A 19,476-nucleotide genomic window follows, 5' to 3' on the forward strand; every position below is an offset into this window, starting at 1 on the left:
AACAGTGATCCAGTGGTGAGTCACCTGCTCTGATGGAGATTCACCAGCTGCCCAGACACTTGGTGCATTTATGATATACCACTGAATATGAAATCTACTGCAGAAGGCAGAGGTTTGTTTTTATATACAGCTGAATAAGGAGTCAGCTAATCTCGTAGGGGTCTCTTGGGGCGCAGTGTTGGGCTGTAGTCATCTGGGAAGCGGAAGCTGTTGTTCATGTTTTCTACACACACTATCAGCATCATTACTTTGACCAAGGGAAGGCCTTGCTATTGCCCTGAGTCTGCCCTGGGGAGGGATTTGTCATTTCTATGGGTCTGAGGCACTGGGTCCTTGACATGGCTATGCTCATGTCAATAATACATACTCACTCAGGATTTCATCCACTCTGGACATAATTAATTGTATGACAAAAGAAAAATTAATGTAAACATGTAGAAACACACTCTCCACTTGGAGATGTTTATAAGATTTTCTTCACAATGGAAATTATGCAGTAGGTGCTTATTTTTAATGTTTTTATTTTAGACAGTCTTTCAGAGGAAGAAGGTACAACAAACTACAAATACAACATCCACTCAGATGACTAAAATTGGTGTGTATGTATCAAACATAACTGATAAACTGGTCAAACCAGGGAGGTACTTCACAGCAGCAGAGTTCCACGCTCGGAGATTGAAGGCGGTAAGACAGCATTCCCTGGGGTCGAACACTGAAAATTAGATGTGTGTGCCTGTTCTTCTCTGTGCATTTCCCTGAGCTACAGCAGCCTGAGGAAGAGCAGCACGGATAGCATTCCATTGCCACTAAGGTCAATCATCCTGAGTGTCCCTCCATAGAAATAACCAGAATCAAAATGTTGCTAATTCTTTCTGTCCCCAGGAATCTCCTAAGGTGTTTCTGTGTAGCCCTTGGCCGTGATTAGACTTCTCAACACTTCTGTCCCTCACTCATAACCTCTATGCCAGTACAGTCAGATGGGGACTTCCCTGACCAATTGAAGTCAAACTCGATATGGCAGTTTGACTCCTCTGATACTTATGGAATCTCTGCATTATTTTAGTGTTTGGATGATTTCTCTCTTTTTTTTTTCAGCCATTTTACATCCAACCTAATTGATCTCTTATAGATAGCTTACAATAGTATCTGTCATCTATCATCATTTGGATATGAGTAAAACACACACACATACATATGTATATATGTATATATATATGTGTGTGTATGTATATATGTATATCAGGTTATATATATATCCTATAGCCTGATGTATATATATGTATGTATTATGTATGTATACATATAATGGAATATTTATATATTCTGAAGCCAGGGTCTTTTTCTAGCCCAACCTGACCAAGATCTTGAGAAATGAACATGGAATACAAAACAGTTCAAGCCTATTAACTCTTTGCCTCTATGGAAACTCTACCAGGGCCATGTCACTGCCCAGCTATGTCAACCTGATGAGTTTTTCACTTTTTAGATGAAATGAGGGAAAAGACAGAATGACAACAGAACATTGAGAAGCTTGAGTCAAGTTTTCTTGGCATAGTGAGTGCATAACAAGGCTATATGTAAATGGTTCAGCATCAACTGTGTCATGGACAAGGGTACAGCTTCCTAGGGAACAAAGTGGATAGTGGTATCAATGTGTCTGTTCTCTGAAGATTAGCATCTTAGTTATAAATCAAGACTGTGTCTCTTTGTCAAAGGGACTTAGATTGTTTAGGCAGTTGTGATGTCTTTCATTCTCACTGATCTCCTTTCAAACAGCAAAGTTCCTGATGGTTTATGATTTTAGAGAACAAAGTTTCTCAGTGAGTAAGAGAACAGTAGTTTTTCAAAGAAAGGGATTGCTATGATATCTTAAAGTTGCAGGGAGTCCTCAGAAGAAATAGTTTCTTTTTACTCTGTAGCTGACTTCATTAGCATTGTTAGCTAGTCCTGGTTTCTTTTTTTAAATTTTATTTTTGAGATTACAATGTAATTACATTTCTTCCTTCCTTTTCATCCCTCCAAACCTTGCCATATACCTCTCCTCACTCTCCTTCAAATTCATGGCGTCTTTTTTCACTAATTGTTATTGCAACACACACACACATACACCATAGACGTATTGCATATAATGTTACTTATATGTATATTTTCAAGGCTGACCATTTATCACCACACAACCAATTGGTGTGCTCTTTCCTGGGGAAGACCACCTCTCCTGCTCCCAGCTTTCCTCAGTTACCTATAGTTATGTAGGCTTGGGGCCTTTTGAACTTGCCCCCAGCTGTATAAACTGACTACATGACCACTCCATGGTATGGTTATGGGAAATGTTTTTATTGTAGAATTAGGGGGGAAACAACAGAGGCATCTGGAAGAGTTCAGAGCAGAGAGAGACAGTAGTAGTCTGAACATGTCTAACAGACTGGGCCTGGCCAGGAGCAGAGGAGAGAGAGAGAGAGAGAGAGAGAGAGAGAGAGAGAGAGAGAGAGAGAGAGATGCTTTTTTTCTAGTTCCATCCATTTGTCTTCAAATTTCTTGATGTCATTGTTTTAACAGCTGAGCAGTACTCCATTGTATAAATGTACCACATTTTCTTTATCCATTCCTCAGTTGAGGGGCAGAGAGAGAGAGAGAGAGAGAGAGAGAGAGAGAGAGAGAGAGAGAGAGAAGGGAAAGTAAGAAAGGAAGATGAAGAGAGGACCAAAAGCGCTTATGTCTAAAATAGTGGTGTTATAAGAATGGGTAGCTATGGGGAGGGAAGCCCATGAGCTGGAGAAATTCAGGGAAGGGAGGTGGTGAAAAGAGCTGAGAAGAGCCAGGGACTCTGAAATATGTAATAGGTACTTGAGACACTGAGGAGCCTGGAGGCCAGTGTGTGCTTTGGTATGCTAATAGGCACCACAGAGAGCCTTTTGTCCCTTTTGCCAATGATAAGGGGAAAGGCTCTTTTAATAGAGGGGAACTGGCTTCACAAGTTCCTGAGAAATGCTGGCTTTTGTCTAACCACCAGAATTTGGGGAAATAGAGTTCCTTTTGCATCTGATATCATTCTCTTTGAATGTCCATTGGTGTCATCCTTGTTCAGCTTACTTTTGGGCAGTCATGTTGGTGAGACTTCATGGGTGTAGTTCTGACACTACGAGGAGACACAATCTCACATCAAGCTCCCTGATCGTCTGGCTCTTGTGATCTCTGTCCCATTTTCTGCAACATTCCCTAAGCTTTAGGTGAAGGGATGTTTTGTAGATGTAGATGCAGATGTAGTCACTGGGACTGGGCTCAATAACTCTGCATTTTGATGGGTAGTGATTTTCTGTAGTGGTCTCCATTGCAAAGAGAAGTTTCCTTGATGAGGGGTGAAGACTACACATATCTATTGGTACAAGTATTGAGAGCTGCTGGTAGCAAAAAAAAAGGGGGGGGGGAGATATTGAGAGCTGCTGATAGCAAAAGGCATGGGAGTATACAGCAGGTGACAACTAGTGTTCAAAAGGTCAACCTATCAGAACCAAGAGTTCTGGTAGAGGACTAAGCCGTCACTCAAGGTATGTTGGAGTTATGGCCTTTTGAATGAATTGGCTGTTTCTTGTTGTAAACTGCTTGTGCAATAACAGCTATGATATTTTCCCATTACTGTGCATCTTCACGTAATATATACGGAGTGGGGCATATCAGGGTACAGTTGATCTGATCAGGGAAACTGGAAAGGGGGAACGCTTTAGGAGGGTGTGGGAGGTAAACACTGAAGGAGGCTAAAGAGGAATACACAGATACAAGTGGAATGATAGGGAAGAGAGAAAAGAGGAGGTGATACAGGAGGAGGGAAATGGCTAAAATGACAATATGAATGTCTGAAAAAGCCACAAGGAATCATCTTACTAACCATTTGCCTTTAAAAAAACTATAGTGCATACCTTTGAAAAACTATAATTCATATAGCTTTAATCAATTTTTCTCATCTGGACCGATGGTGCTCCCTCTAAGAGGCAAAGACCACTGAACAAATCCCCCCAATAACAGACATGAGAAGCTGCCTTTTGAGTTGTTGGCCAAGGCTGCCCAGGAGATTCTCAAAACATGCAGCCTATTGATGTTGCCCTGGTGTCTTATGTAAGATCGGGAAAGTTTTTATATTATTTAAAAAGCTTCTTTTGGATCCTTAACAAGTTTAACATGTTCAAAAACACCCCTTACTAAAATATATCCTATTTATTTACTTAGTTTTAGTTTCAAAATGTACTTTCTGTGAACTTTGACTGTTTTACATCTTCCCCTTGACTCTGAAGACACTAACCAAACCTAGCAGTCTTCTTTTTGTTGTGTTTCACATTAGTGAAAAGGTTCAGAACCTCCAGCTTTAGAATCCAGCAAAGGGCGTGCTGCCGTGCTGGACCCATGTTCCACACCAGCTCAGGGGTGGCACCAGGGAATGCACGCGGGTGGAAATTTCCAGATACCACGAATGCTGTTAGTGTGAGCACTACTCTGTTAACTGTTTTTACAAGTGATTCTCTCCACAAAAGTACAGTGCTCTTGTCGTTCCATGAGGAGCCTTTTATTTTATTGACTTTTTCAAAATGGTCAGTTATTCTTTGGTGTATGCTCAAAGGAAATTCTGATGTGGCCAGAGGGATTAAAACAGAGGATAAAAGACTATTTTCTTCCTTGCCCTCAAAGTTTAATTATCCCAGGGGACAATTAATTTCACAATGTCCTGTAACTGTGGGATGTCACCTGTTCTTATGTTCAAGGAGGCCATGGAGACTCCATTGGGTAGACTTTGTCTAGTGCAAGTCTACACAGGTGAAGGTCTACAGAGAGAAATAGACCAAGCTACACAACTCTCACATATATGCAGAGGGCAGTTCCATGCAGGCTCTCTGGTTGTTGATTCAGACTTTGTGAGTTTGCATGAGTGAGGCTAGCCATTTCTGTGGATTTTCCTCTGATGTCCATGATCCTCCAGGTTCCCACAATCCCTCCTCCCTCTCCTCAGCAGGACTCCCTGAGCTCAGCCCCATGTTTGGCTGAATGCGTCTCTGAATCTGCCTCCATCAGTCACTGGATGAAGGCTCTCTGCTGACAAACTGGGATAGTCACCAATCACAGGGGGTGGCCAGTTCAGGCTATGCATCCCCTGCTGCCCGGAGTCTTAGCTGGGGCCATCATTGTAGACTTGTAGGAGTTTCCCTTGCATCAGGCATCTACCTGACTCCAAAAATAAAGCCCCGCTTTCCAGTCATTTTTCTCAGTACTCTCCTCCTCCACCTACCCTGTAATCTGGTCCCTCAAGCTCCCGTGCCCACCCTCCCCGAATCCAACCAGGTGATCTCCTCTATTTCCCCTTCCTTGGGCAATTCATACATCCTCTCCTTGGACTCTCCTTGTTACCTAGCCTCTCTGGGTCTGTGGATTGTTCCATAGTTGTTGTTTACTTTACAGTTAATATCCACCTATGAGTGAGTACATACCACGTTCATCTTTCTGGGTCTGGATTACCTCACTCAGGATGCTTTTTTTCTAGTTCCATCCATTTGTCTTCAAATTTCTTGATGTCATTGTTTTAACAGCTGAGCAGTACTCCATTGTATAAATGTACCACATTTTCTTTATCCATTCCTCAGTTGAGGGGCATCTAGTTTGTTTCCAGGTTCTGGCTATTACAAACCAAGCTGCTATGAACATAGTTGAGCAACTGTCCTTATGGTATGATTAAAAATTCTTTGAGTAATATGCCCAGGAGTGGTATACCTGGGTCTTGAGGTTGATCAATTCTCAATTTCATGTGAAGCTGTCATATTGCTTTCCAAAATGGCTGTACAAGTTTGTACTCCCACTAGAAATGGAGAAGTGGTCTCCTTGCTCCACATTGTCTCCAGAGCTGTCACTTGTGTTTTTGAAATTATTCTGACAAGTGTAATATGGAATCTCAGGGTCCTTCTGATTTGCATTTCCCTGATGGCTAAGGATGATGAACATTTCTTTAACTGTTTGTCTGCCATTTGACATTCTTCTGTTGAGAATTCTGCTTACGTCAGTACTCAACTTTTAATTTGGATTATTCGAGGTTTTTTTTATGTATAGTTTCTTAAGTTCTTTATATATTTTGGGTTGGTAAAGACATTTTCCTATTCTGTAGCCTGCTGTTTTGTCCTATTGATGGTGTGTTTGGCTTTACAGAAGCATTTCAGTTTCATGAGGTCCCATTTATTAGTTTTCAATCTTAGTGTCTATGCTATTGGTGAAAGTTGTCTCCTATGGCAATACATTCAAGGTTATCACCTGATTTCTCTTCTACCAGGTTCAGTGTAACTGGATTTATGTTGAGGTCTTTGATCCACTTGGACTTGAGTTTTTTGCAGGGAGATAGATATGAATCTATTTCCATTCTTCTACATGCCTAGATCCAATTATGCCAGCACCAATTGTTGAAGATGCTTCCCCCCACTCCCCCACCTCATTGTATAGTTTTTTTTTGTTTTGGTTTTTGTTTTTCTTTTTGTCAAAAATCAAGTGTCCACAGGAGTATGGACTTATGCTTGGATCTTTGATTTGATTTTGTTGATCAATGTGTCTGTTTTTATGCCAATATTATGCTGTTTTTATTACATGCTGTTTTGTAGTAGATCATGAAATCAGGGATGGTGATACCTCTGGCAGTTCTTTTATTGTACAGGATTATTTTAGCTATCCTGGATTTTTGCTTTTTCATATGAAGTTGAGTATTGTTTTTTTCAATATCTATAAAGAATTGTGTTGGAATTTTGATAGGGATTGCATTGAATCTATAGATTACTTTTGGTATGATGGCCATTTTTACTGCTAGTCATACCAATCCATGTGTATGGGAGACCTTTCTATCTTCTGATATCTTCCTCAATTTCTTTCTTCAATGACTTGAAGTTTTTGTCTTACAGGTCTTTTTCACTTGCTTGGTTAAAGTTACCCCAAGATATTTTATATTGTTTGTGGCTATTGTGAAAGGTGTTGTTTCTCTGATTTCTTTCTCAGCCCTTTTATGATTTGTATATAAGAGAGCTACTGCTTTTTTTTTTTTGAGTTAATCTTATATCCAGCAACTTCAGTAAAGGTGTTTATCAGCTATACGAGTTTCTTGATAGAGTTTTTGGGGTTGCTTTTGTATACTATCAAGTCATTTGCAAAAAGTGATACTTTACTTCTTTTTCAATGCATATCTCTTTGATATCCTTTTGTTGTCTTATTGCTCTAGCTACAACTTTGAGTACTATATTGAATAGATATGGAGAGAGTGGAAAGCCTTGTCTTGTTCCTGATGTTAGTGGAATTGATTGAGTGTCTCCCTATTTAATTAGGTGTTGGCTGTTGGCTTGCTGTATATTGCTTTTATTATATTTAAGTATGTTCTTTGGAACCCTGATCTCTCTAAGACCTTTTTTTTGTGATATATATTTTTTATTTTACAATACCATTCAGTTCTACATATCAGCCATGGGTTCCCCTATTCTCCCCCCTCCCACGCCCTCCCCTTACCCCCAGCCCACCCTCCATTCCCACCTCCTCCAGGACAAGTCCTCCCCCGAGGACTGTGATCAACTTGGTAGACTCAGTCCAGGGAGGTCCAGTCCCTTCCTCCCAGACTAAGCCAAGTGTCCCTGCATAAGTTCCTGGTTTCAAACAGCCAACTCATGCAATGAGCACAGGACTTGGTCCCACTGCCTAGATGCCTCCCAAACTGATCAAGCCAATCAACTGTCTCACCTATTCAGAGGGCCTGATCCAGCTGGGAGCCCCTCAGCCTTTGGTTCATAGTTCATGTGTTTCCATTCATTTGGCTATTTTTTTTTCAATAATTGAGTAAAACTGAAATTTATTATATGCCACAGTCATCCTAGGGACCTCCATGCTATATATATAGCCTCTATGGTTCTATGGGTTGTGGTCTGATTGTTCATTTTATATCTAGAATCCACCAATGAGTGAGTACATACCATAACTGTCTTTCTGGGTTTGGGTTACCTCACTCAGGATGATTTTTTCTAGTTCCATCCATTTGCCCGCAAATTTCATGCTTTCATTGTTTTTCTCTGCTGAGTAGTACTCCATTGTGTATATATACCACATTTTTTTCAACCATTCTTCCGTTGATGGGCATCTAGGTTGCTTCCAGGTTCTGGCTATTACAAATAGTGCTGCTATGAACATAGCTAAGCATGTATCTTTATGGTATGAATCAGCATTCTTTGGGTATATGCCCAAGAGTGGGATGGCTGGGTCTTGAGGTAGTTCGATTCTTAATTTTCTGAGAAACCGCCATACTGATTTCCAGTGTTTGTACAAGTTTACATTCCCTCCAAGAGTAGAGGAGTGATTCCTTTGCCCCACATCCTCTCCAACAAAGAATGTCATTGGTGTTTTTGATCTTAGCCATTCTAACAGGTGTAAGGTGGTATCTCAGAGTTGTTTTGATTTGCATTTCTCTGATGATTAAGGATGTTGAGCATTTCTTTAAATGTCTTTCAGCCATTTGTAGTTCTTGTTTTGTGAATTCTCTGTTTAGCTCTTTAGCCCATTTTTTAATTGGACTGTTCAGTGCTTTGATGTCTAGTTTCTTGAGTTCTTTATATATTGTGGAGATCAATCCTCTGTTAGATGTGGGGTTGGTGAAGATCTTTTCCCAATCTGTTGGCTGTCTTTTTGTCTTATTGACTGTGTCTTTTGCCCTGCAAAAGCTTCTCAGTTTTGAGAGGTCCCATTTATTAATGGTTGTCCTCAGGGTCTGTGCTGTCGGTGTTTTATTTAGTAAATGGTCTCCGGTGCCAATGCATTCAAGAGTGCTGCCTATTTTCTTTTCTATTAAGTTTAGTGTAACTGGATTTATGTTTAGGTCTTTGATCCACTTGGACTTGAGTTTTGTGCATGGTGACAGATATGGATCTATTTGTAATCTTTTACATATTGACATCCAGTTATGCCAGCACCATTTGTTGAAGATACTTTCTTTGTTCCATTGTATAGTTTTGGCTCCTTTGTCAAAAACCAGGTGTTCATATGTGCATGGATTAATGTCAGGGTCTTCAATTCGATTCCATTGGTCTGTATGTCGGTTTTTATACCAGTACCAAGCTGTTTTTATTACTATAGCTCTATAGTAGAGTTTGAGGTCCGGGATGGTGATGCCTCCAAGGGTTGCTTTATCGTATAGGATTCTTTTAACTATCCTGGGTCTTTTGTTTTTCCATATAAAGTTGAGTATTTTTCTTTCCAAGTCTGTGAAGAATTGTGTTGGGATTTTGATGGGGATTGCATTGAATCTGTAGATTGCTTTTGGTAAGATTGCCATTTTTACTATGTTAATCCTACCTATCCATGAGCATGGGAGATCCTTCCATTTTCTGATATCTTCTTCAATTTCTTTCTTTAGAGATTTAAAGTTCTTATCAAAAAGGTCTTTCACTTGTTTAGTTAGTGTTATCCCAAGGTATTTTATATTATTTGTGGCTATTGTAAAGGGTGATGTTTCTCTGACTTCTTTCTCAGCCCTTTTATCATTTGTGTATAGGAGGGCTACTGATTTTTTTGAGTTGATCTTGTATCCTGCCACTTTACTGAAGGAGTTTATCAGCTGTAGAAGTTCCCTGGTAGAGTTTTTGGGGTTACTTATGTATACTATCATATCATCTGCAAATAGTGAAAGTTTGACTTCTTCCTTGCCAATTTGTATCCCTTTGATCTCCTTTTGTTGTCTTATTGCTCTAGCTAGAACTTCTAGTACTATATTGAATAAATATGGGGAGAGTGGACAGCCTTGTCTTGTTCCTGAATTTAGTGGTATCGCTTTGAGCTTCTCTCCGTTTAATTTGATGTTTGCTGTTGGCTTGCTATAAATTGCTTTTATTATGTTTAGAAATGTTCCTTGTATTCCTATTCTTTCTAAGACCTTTATCATGAAGGGGTGTTGGATTTTGTCAAAGGCTTTTTCAGCATCTAGGGAGATGATCATGTGGTTTTTTTCTTTCAGTTTGTTTATATGGTGTATTACATTGACTGATTTCCGTATGTTGAACCATCCTTGCATCCCTGGGATGAATCCTACTTGGTCGTGATGGATGATTGTTTTGATGTATTCTTGGATTCGGTTTGCCAATATTTTGTTGAGTATTTTTGCATCAATGTTCATGAGGGAGATTGGTCTGTAGTTCTCTTTCTTTGTTGCATCTTTGTGTGGTTTGGGTATCAGGGTAATTGTAGCCTCATAAAAAGAGTTTGGTAGTGTTCCTTCTGTTTCTATTGTGTGGAGCACTTTGAAGAGTATTGGTATTAGTTCTTCTTTGAAAGTCTGGTAGAATTCTGCACTGAAACCATCTGGTCCTGGGCTTTTTTTAGTTGGGAGACTTTTGATGACTGTTTCTATTTCTTTAGGGGTTATTGGTCTATTCTCTAAGACCTTTATCATGAAGAAATGTTGGATTTTGTCAAAGGCTTTTTCAGCATCTAATGAGATGATCATGTGCTTTCTTTTTCTGTTTGTTTATATGGTGGACTACATTGACAAATTTTCATATGTTGAACCATCCCTGCATCTCTGGGATGAAGCCAACTCAATCATGGTGGATGATCTTTTTGATGTGTTCTTGGAGTGATTTGCCAGTATTTTATTGAGTATTTTTGCGTCAATGTTCATGAGGAGATTGTTCTGTAATTCTCTTTCTTTGTTGCATCTTTGTGTGGTTTGGGTATCAGGGTAACTGTGGCCTCATAAAATGAATTTGGCAATGTTCCTTCTGTTTCTATTTTGCGGAATAATTTGATGAGTATTTTGGACTAATCTGAGGAATAATTTGAGATATTAGCTCTTCTTTGAAAGTCCAGTAGAATTCTAAGCTGAAACCATCTGGCCCTGGGCCATTTTTGGTTGAGAGACTTTTAATGACTGCTTCTGTTTCCTTAGGGATTACAGGTCTGTTTTAATTGATTATCTGATCTTGGTTTAACTTTGTTATGTGGTTTCTATCAAGTAATTTGTTTATTCCTTTTAGATTTTTCATTGTTGAGTACAGGTTTTTGAAGTATGTAATAATGATTGTCTGGATTTCCTTAGTGTCTGTTGTTATGTCTCCCTTTTCAGATTCTGATTTTGTTAATTTGGATATTCTCTCTGTGTCTTTTAGTTAGTTTAGATTAGGGTTTGTCTATCATGTTGATTTTTCTCAAAAAACCAGTTCTTTGTATTGTTATCCTTGCTTCTATTTTCTTCATTTAACCTGCAGTTTGATTGTTTTCTGCTGTCTGCTCCTCTTGGGTGTGTTTGCTCCTTTTTGTTTTAGAACTTTTCAGTGTTCTTTTGAGTCACTAGTGAAACGTCCCCAAATTCTTTATGAAGACACTTAGTGCTGTGAACTTTCCTCTTAGCACTGCTTTCATTATATCCCATAAGTTTGGGTATATTGTGCATTCATTTTCATTAAATTCTAGGAAGTCTTTAATTTCTTTATTTCTTCCTTGAACCAGTGGTAATTCAGTTGAGAGTTGTTCAGTTTCCATGAGTTTGTAGGCTTTCTGTAGTTTGTATTGTTGTTGAACTCCAACTTTAATCCTTAGTGATCTGATAAGACATGGGGTTGTTTCACTTTTTTTTTTTTTTGTATCTGTTAAGATTTGCTTTGTGACTGAGTATGTGGTCAATTTTGGAGAAGGTTCCGTGAGATGCTGAGAAGAAGGTATATTCTTTTGTGTTTGGATGAAATGTTCTATAGATGTCTGTTAGGTCCATTTGAGTCATAATATCTGTTAGTTCCCTTATTTTTCTGTTAAGTTTCTGTCTGGCAGACCTGTCCATTGGTGAGAGTGGGGTGTTGAATTCTCCCATTGTTAGTGTATGGGGTTTGATGTGTTATTTAAGCTTTAGTAATATTCCCTTTACAAATGTGTGTGCCCTTGTATTAGGAGCCTAGATGTTCAGAATTGAGACATCATCTTGGTGGATTTTTCCTTTGATGAATATGAAATGTTCTTTATCTCTTTTAATTTTGGCTTGAAGTCTATTTTTGTTAGATATTAAGATAGCTACAGCAGCTCTTGCTTCTTAGGTATGTTTGATTGGAAAATCTTTTTCCAAGACTTTACCCTGAGGTAATGTCTGTCTTTGATGTTGAGGTGTGTTTCTTGTATGCAGTAGAAGGATGGATCCTGTTTTCATTTCCATTTTGTTAGCCTGTGTCTTTTTATTGGTTAGTTGAATTAATTGATATTGAGAGATATTAATGACTGGTGATTGCTAATTCCTATTATCTTTGTTGTTGTTGTTGTTGTGTGTGTGTGTGTTTCCCTCTTGTGTGGGATTATCTATTGCCTGTGTTTTTGTGGATGCAGCTAACTTCTTTGAGTTGGAGTTTTCCCTCTAGCATCTTCTGTAGAGCTGAGTTTGTGGACAGGTATTGATTAAATTTGACTTTGTCATGAAATACCTTATTTTCCACATCTATGGTGATTGAAGGTTTCGCTGGGTATAGTAGTCTGGGCTGGCATCCATTTATCTTAGAGTCTGCAAGAGGTCTGTCCAGGACCGTGTGTCTTTTAGAGTCTCCATTGAGAAGTCAGGTATAATTTTGATAGGTCTGCCTTTATATGTTACTTGACCTTTTTCCTTTGCAGATTTTAATATTCTTTCTTTCTTTGTTATGCTTAGTATTTTGATTGTTATGTAGAGAGGGGGCTTTTTTTCTGGTCTAGTCTATTTGGTGTTTTATAAGTTTCTTGTACCTTTATAAGTATGTCCTTCTTCAGGTTGGGAAAATTTCTTCTATGATTTTGTTGAATGTATTTTTTGGGCCTTTGAGCTGGGATTCTTCTCCTTTTTCTATTACAATTTTTCTCATGTTTAGTCTTTTCACAGTATCCCAGATTTCCTGGATGTTTTGCATTAGGAATTTTTTTGATTTAACATTTTCTTTTTTTATGGTAGACATTAATTTTTTTTTAATTAAAACATGATCAGGAACAAGTTGATATTCTCACCATAAAAATAATTACTTTTATCAACAATGAATCTAAGCTTCCTGAAAAGTTGCATTTGTGATAATACAGGGGTGACACTAATACAGGGGTGACAAGTTGATAGCCAGTCTTCCAAGTTCTGGCTTAATCTAAAGTGGTGAAGACACTCCTTCCCTTGCTTATGTTGATCACAGAAGACTCATTTACCCAAATGTAGACAGACAGGTGGATACATGGTACCAAAGAACACATTTTTAACCATTTTCACTTTATTAAAGTTTTGACAATGAAAAGTTATTATTAAATTCTATCTGCTGTACAGTAACTATCTGTTCTCGTGTAGGGAACACATGCTGCAGTAATCATTTTAATATGTACAAAATCATTTTAATATGTACAAAATCAGGATGACCTGGATAAATAGCAAGCTAATAACCTAAAGCAACATAGTAGTGGGAAAGATTTCAGAAACACCTCTTGAAGTAACCCAGATGGCCCCTTGCCAGACACTCTGAAAAGTTCAGTTAGGGTGCTGTACACCAGACAGAGCTGGGAGACATATCATGTGACTACAGATGTGCCAGAGCCCCAAGTGACAGTGACTTATGAACTATAAGAAGACACAACACATTCTTCAGGAGTGGCATGAGGAGAGCCCCCAAGATCCCTCTGCTGAAGGACAGAAAAGCTTTGATGAGACCAGAATCACAAAACAGGCAGAGCTCCTTCATGTGACTCATTAAAGGGTTCCTCCACGTGCACGTTGAACACAACAACCAGCTTGGAGGACCGAGGGTTCCACTGGTCCTTTCCTGCTACTGTACTTGGCTACTTGGAGCATTTGGGTGTAGAAGGAATCTGAAAAGTTCTTATTAATAAAATCAAACCCGAGGCGAGTTATTGGGGTCCATGCTGGTAGATCAGAGAGACGGAACAAGCCACAGCTATCTCACCTCGCCGGAGGCCTCTGAGTCCTCATCTGGAATGGGTCTCAGCTACCATTGGCCTCTGCCCTGGGGTTTCTTCCTTGCCCCCAGGGTTCACATCCTTCTCCAGCAACATGAGTCGAAAGGTCGCCACTTTCTCCTGAATCTGCTGTTCTTCGTACCCCTGCTCTTCCATCATCTCCTCCAGCTCGAGGCATCTCAGCTCCACACGCCGCTTGCGCTCGTGGTCCAGGATGTCAGGATTAGGACGCTTCACCAGGGCAGCCTCCAGGCACCGCAGTTCCTCCTCTCCCTTGTAGTCAGGCCGCTCACCACGGCGGCCCCGCACCAGGGACAGGTTGCGCTGGACGTAGCCGTTGGTGCCGCTGCCCCGGGGCGTCGGCAGCCCGATCCCGTTGTACATGACCCTGTGCCCAGGGGGGCACCACCGCTTCCGCTGCCGCCGCCGCCGCTGCTGCCACCGGCCGCTGCCTCCGACCGGGAGAGGTCCTGCCGCAGCCGCCGCTCGAGTCTATGAATCCCTCGGGGCCTGAAGCCGCCTCGCCGGTCCGCCTGCCTCCGCAGCCGCCGCCGCCCGGCTTTTGGGTGCCAGATATTGATGTAACCAACCGTCTTATTAAATAAGAAACACAGAAACAATGTAAAAGAGAAAGCTGAGAGGTCAGAGCTCAGAGCTAAAATCTCACCCTTCCGCCTGCGGTGTCCCAGCTTCCCGAAAGAGACCTATTTCCTGTCTGTTCGTCTATTTATAGTATTTTGTTCTGCCTTCTCATTGGTTGTAAACCCAAACACGTGACTGCCTCGTCACTGTCTGAATGTACAGCCCCCTAGGTCTTAAAGGCATATGTCTCCAATGCTGGCTGTATCCCTGAACACACAGAGATCTATGGGATTAAAGGCGTGTGCCACCACCGCCACACTCTTGCTATGGCTCTAATAGCTCTGACCCCTGGGCAACTTTATTTATTAACATACAATCAAAATCACATTTCAGTACAATTAGAATACCACCACATTTGGGTGCAAACACTTAACTGGTGCTAGTCGGGAGAGGCCCAGGCAGAGGCAATGACTTGGGGACTTGGTGGGTGCTCCTGCCAGTGGGCTGCTGCTGGAGCTTCTGCTTCTGGAGGCGGCTGGTGGGACCCACTTGGGTCTCTTGCCTTCAGCTGAAGGGCTGCACATTTTTGCTGGATTCCTAGGGGCCTCAGAAGGAAGACAACTGCCTTGGGTAAGGATGGAGATCCTGACTTGATGGCAGCTGGAGCCTCATCTGACACCTCATATTTGTGTTTCGATTTCTTTTCTTTTTCCGTTGCAGGTGGAAATGCCCTGCCTTCTTCTTCGTTTCTTTAACTTGACCTTTTCTCACTGCAAAGTCTTCATCACTTCCTTGACTCCCACCACAGTTAGAATCGTTTCCTGAACTCACCAGTTGCACTGTCCAGTTCGGTGTCATCGGCACGGCTGCGGTCGCTGCCTTCCGAGAGCGCCCTCCTCCGCTGAGCCTCGGCTTCAGATGTTGTTTTGTTCCCCCGTCAACACTCCCGGGGTGCCCCTCCTCCATGATCTTGTCCAAATCGGAATTATCAATGGTTCCACTGCAGATAGAGGCAGGAGGAGACTTCTCCGTTATCTCTGTTTTCCTATCGCTGTGTTCGTCAGTGCTTTTCTCTTGAGACTTCTGCACTTGGTTGGTGACTGTTGGAAGTTCCTTCAGAGATAAAGCCAGGGCAACTGGAAAACCTGTCATCTAAAAGCCATCCCTTTTTAGGGGCTTTCTCTGGTAGGATCTCTTCTTTTTGGAGATTCTTCAAGTTAGGTTTTGGATTGTCCTGCTTTAAATCCTTGGGCACGGTTTTGGGCTTTCTGTTTCTAGGCATGGTTGCAGAAATAAAATCACCATCCGAGTCACCACCAGAGCCCTCAACAGTGAGTAATTGACTGTTTTTTTATGTCTGGTAGGGCATACCATGGCGCCCTTCCTCGGTTTAGAGATGGAGAGCTAATGAGGAGGTTTCAATTCCTGCCCCAAACCAGACATCACACTCTATGCCCTTGATTTAACGTTTTCTTAGATGGATGAATCTATTTCTTCTATCCTGTCTTCAATGCCTGAGATTCTCTCTTCCATATCTTGTATTCTGTTGGTGATGCTTGCATCTGTAGTTCCTGTTTGCTTACTCAGGTTTTCCATTTCCAGAATTCCGTGTGTGTGTGTGTGTGTGTGTGTGTGTGTGTGTGTGTGTGTGTGTGTAATTGATTCTATTTCCATTTTCACATTTTCAGGCCTTGAACAGTTTTATTTGTTTTATGTCAACTGTTTTTTTTTTCCTTAACATTCTTTAAGAGATTTATTGATTTCCTCCAAATTTTTGATTGTCTTTTCCTCCATTTCTTTAAAGGATTTTTTCATTTCCTCTTTAAGGACCGCTATCATTTTCATAAAGTTCTATTTAAGGCTATTTTCTTGTGCTTTAGCTGCATTGGAATGTTCAGGTCTTCCTGTCATAGGATACCTGGGTTCTGGTGGTGACACATTGCCTTTTCTATTACTGACTGTGTTCTTAAACTGGTGTTTAGGCATCTGGATTTGGGGTGCTGTCTAGGTGCTGATTCCTGTGTTTGTCTTTGTTGGATAGGTGTTTTGTTCCTTGGTTTCTGTTTCCTCTCTGGTCTTCTGGACTAAGTGGCCAAGTGTTATGGTGAAAGATGAGTCTTCAGGTCCAGTAGGATGTCTCTGCTGGAGTTTGGGGGGCCTTGGGTCCCTTGATCTGGTTTGGCCTCTGGTAAAGCCAAAGTTTTCTTGGGTCTCTAGATGCAGCCTGGCCTCCAATAAAGCCTGAGTCTTCTTCTGTGGTACCTAGGACCAGCCTGGCCCCCAGTAGAGTTTCTGGGGCTGTTCTTTTGAATGGTGTGGACTGTATTTGGGCCTATGGCATCTGCTCTTCTTTTAGGTGTGGACTGTGTCTGGGTGTATGGAATCTGCTGGAGTTTTAGGGAAGGGCCGCTTGTCAACTGGTGAGGGCAGTTGTGGCTGGTGTGGTCTGCACCTCAGTGACAGAAGTCCACCGAGGTTGGAGGCAGCAGCAACCGCAGAACCAGCGATGAGCTGCGATGGCATTGGCCTGGGGAAAGGTCTTGATGAACAGAATCCAGGGAGGGGGACAGTTCTGATGCTAGGCAGGTCACACAGCAATTCTGGTTTGTGTGGCCTGGGTCTGCTTGTGGGAGGTCTTCTAGGATAGTGGGGAGGGCCTAGCCTGGGGCTGGGGGTTATCTGGGAATGCCTGGGCTTGGGAAATGGTCACAGGAGGCAGAATCCAGGTGAGGGTGTAGTCCACTGGTAGGTGGGTCATTCACCCATTCTGACAGGTGTGTTCCGTGCCTCAGTGGTAGAAGTCCCCTGGGATTGAGGGTGGGGGCCAAGCAGCAGAAGGGCCAGGGACAAGCTGGGATGGCATTGGCATGAGGAAGGGTTGGGGTGGACATATTGAGGAGGAGGTAAGCACATACAAATGGCCTCTTATAGGAATGTATTCCTAGATTTCAAAGCCAAAGTGGCACATATATAAATAATTGTTGATGCAAGGGTCTTACTAAATAAGAAACACAGAGCCAAATGCAGAATTAAAAGCCCAAGAGGTCAGAGCAGTAACTAAGAGCTGAGACTAAAACCGCCTTCTTACCCCTTGCTGCCGCTGCCCTCTTTCCCCTGAGAAAGAGACCTACTTCCTGTGTGTCTGTATTTTTATTGACTTTCTGTTCTGCCTTCTCATTGGTTGTAAACCCAACCACATGACCTCTTTGTCACTGCCTGTCTATACAGACCTCCAGGTCTCTATGGTTGGTATTCTTTTTTTTTTTTTTTTTTTTTTTGGATTTTTGAGACAGGATTTCTCTGTGTAGCTTTGCACCTTTCCTGGAACTCACTTTGGAGACCAGGCTGGCCTCGAACTCACAGAGATCTGCCTGGCTCTGCCTCCCGAGTGCTGGGATTAAAGGCGTGTGCCACCACCGCCTGGCATCTCTGGTTGGTATTGAGATTAAAGGCGTGTGTCTCCATGCTGGTGGTGTCCTTGAACAGAGAGATCTGCTTGTCATGTGATTGGGATTAAGGGTGTGTGCTACCACTGTCAGACTTCTGCTATGGCTTGCTATTAGCTCTGACCCCCAGGTCAGAGCTTTATTTATTAACTTTATTTATTAACATACAAATAAAATCACATTTCAGCACAAATAAAACATCACCATAAATAATGGTGTATTATTTATAGTTTTTACATTGTTGTGCATAGTAATGTCTCAGAAAGAATTAAAACCAGATGGCTAGTATTGTTTTGTTGTATAATTTGAATGGAAACAATCGTTGTTGCCTCTCTTCATGTTCTGATGAACCAGTCAGTGACACTTGGTTTCCTGTTGATTTGAACCCAGGTGATAGTGATACAGACTCGCTACAGGCAATGGCATGCTAAGCGGTATGTAGACAGTTTAAGAGAACAAAAGAGAAAGAGGCTGGATTGGGAAGAAGAGCAAGAGCTCAAGAAGATCAGAGAAAAGGAAGAGTGGATGCAGATGGACTACTACCGGAGGCACAACCCTAAGACAAGCGAGGACTTTGAGCTACTTTACAATGCTCTAGAACGTAAGTGCTGCAAGAGCTTTGCAGGACAGGCAGGCTTGATGAGGAGAAAAGAGAGATACTGTTGATGTAGGGACTGTCTTAGGAATCTAGGTTAGGAAACACACACACATTTTAGTATATTGTTGTACCAGTACGTCAGCCACAGAACTGAAAATGTTCCCTCATTGGATTGTGGGATGCTTTGAGCAGCTTGTGAATTCAGAGTTGAGCTGTTAAATTCTTAAATCCCACATCCTATCCGATTATGCTCTTTAGCAATTCCCCTTTAGCCCCCAAGAACAACAACAACAACAATTTTACCTTATATCCTCTATAGGATGTGTGTTACTTATAGGTAAAGGCAAAGATTCCATTACTTCCAGTGTTAGGGTCAGTGTCGCCTACTCAAAGGCTTCTGTGACAGATAGCATGATGGAAGATAGGAAATAAAGAAGGGCCTTCAAGGAGGGGACTGTTGTATCTACTGCCCTGAGAAAAGAGTTCATGGCCTTTTCAAGTAATGATGTACATAAAAATTGCAAACAAGGAAGACAAACCCAAACAGACAAGTCTGATTACTCCAAGTCTTCCTCAGAAAACAGGTACTCAAACCAATGTTCTTCAGCTATTGATATTCACGGAAATTCAGATTAGTGAAAATCAGCTGTATCACACTGCTATTGTCATATGATGGTCCTCAGTGCACCCCATACTTTCCACTGTCATTGGCACCTTGTGTTTAACATTCATTTTTACCAGTAGAGTGCAAACTCCATGAAGGAATGATTTATTTATAATTGGGCAATGCCTATTTTTCTGTGCTTAGCTTATATGCCTAGCAATAACCACTAAAATGAATTAATGAAGGAGGGAAGGAAGAAAGAAAGTCAGAAACAGATGACTATAATAGTCCAAAGACAGGAGTCT

At 41.4% G+C, this 19,476-nt stretch overlaps 1 protein-coding gene and 1 pseudogene across 1 annotated transcript in view; one reads left to right on the forward strand and one right to left on the reverse strand.

Annotated features, from left to right (window-relative positions):
• Positions 1-19,476, forward strand: part of Iqub (IQ motif and ubiquitin domain containing) — a 72,972-nt gene that overhangs the window by 16,731 nt on the left and 36,765 nt on the right. The window contains exons 6-7 of the mRNA XM_028872976.2: positions 529-684; positions 18,360-18,570. Of these exons, the coding sequence (XP_028728809.1) occupies positions 529-684; positions 18,360-18,570 (367 nt within the window). The remainder of the gene's footprint in view (positions 1-528; positions 685-18,359; positions 18,571-19,476) is intronic.
• Positions 14,922-15,897, reverse strand: LOC114695614 (annotated as a pseudogene).

The sequence above is a fragment of the Peromyscus leucopus genome, chromosome 3, assembly GCF_004664715.2.
Source record: "Peromyscus leucopus breed LL Stock chromosome 3, UCI_PerLeu_2.1, whole genome shotgun sequence".
In the NCBI taxonomy this organism is placed as follows: domain Eukaryota; kingdom Metazoa; phylum Chordata; class Mammalia; order Rodentia; family Cricetidae; genus Peromyscus; species Peromyscus leucopus.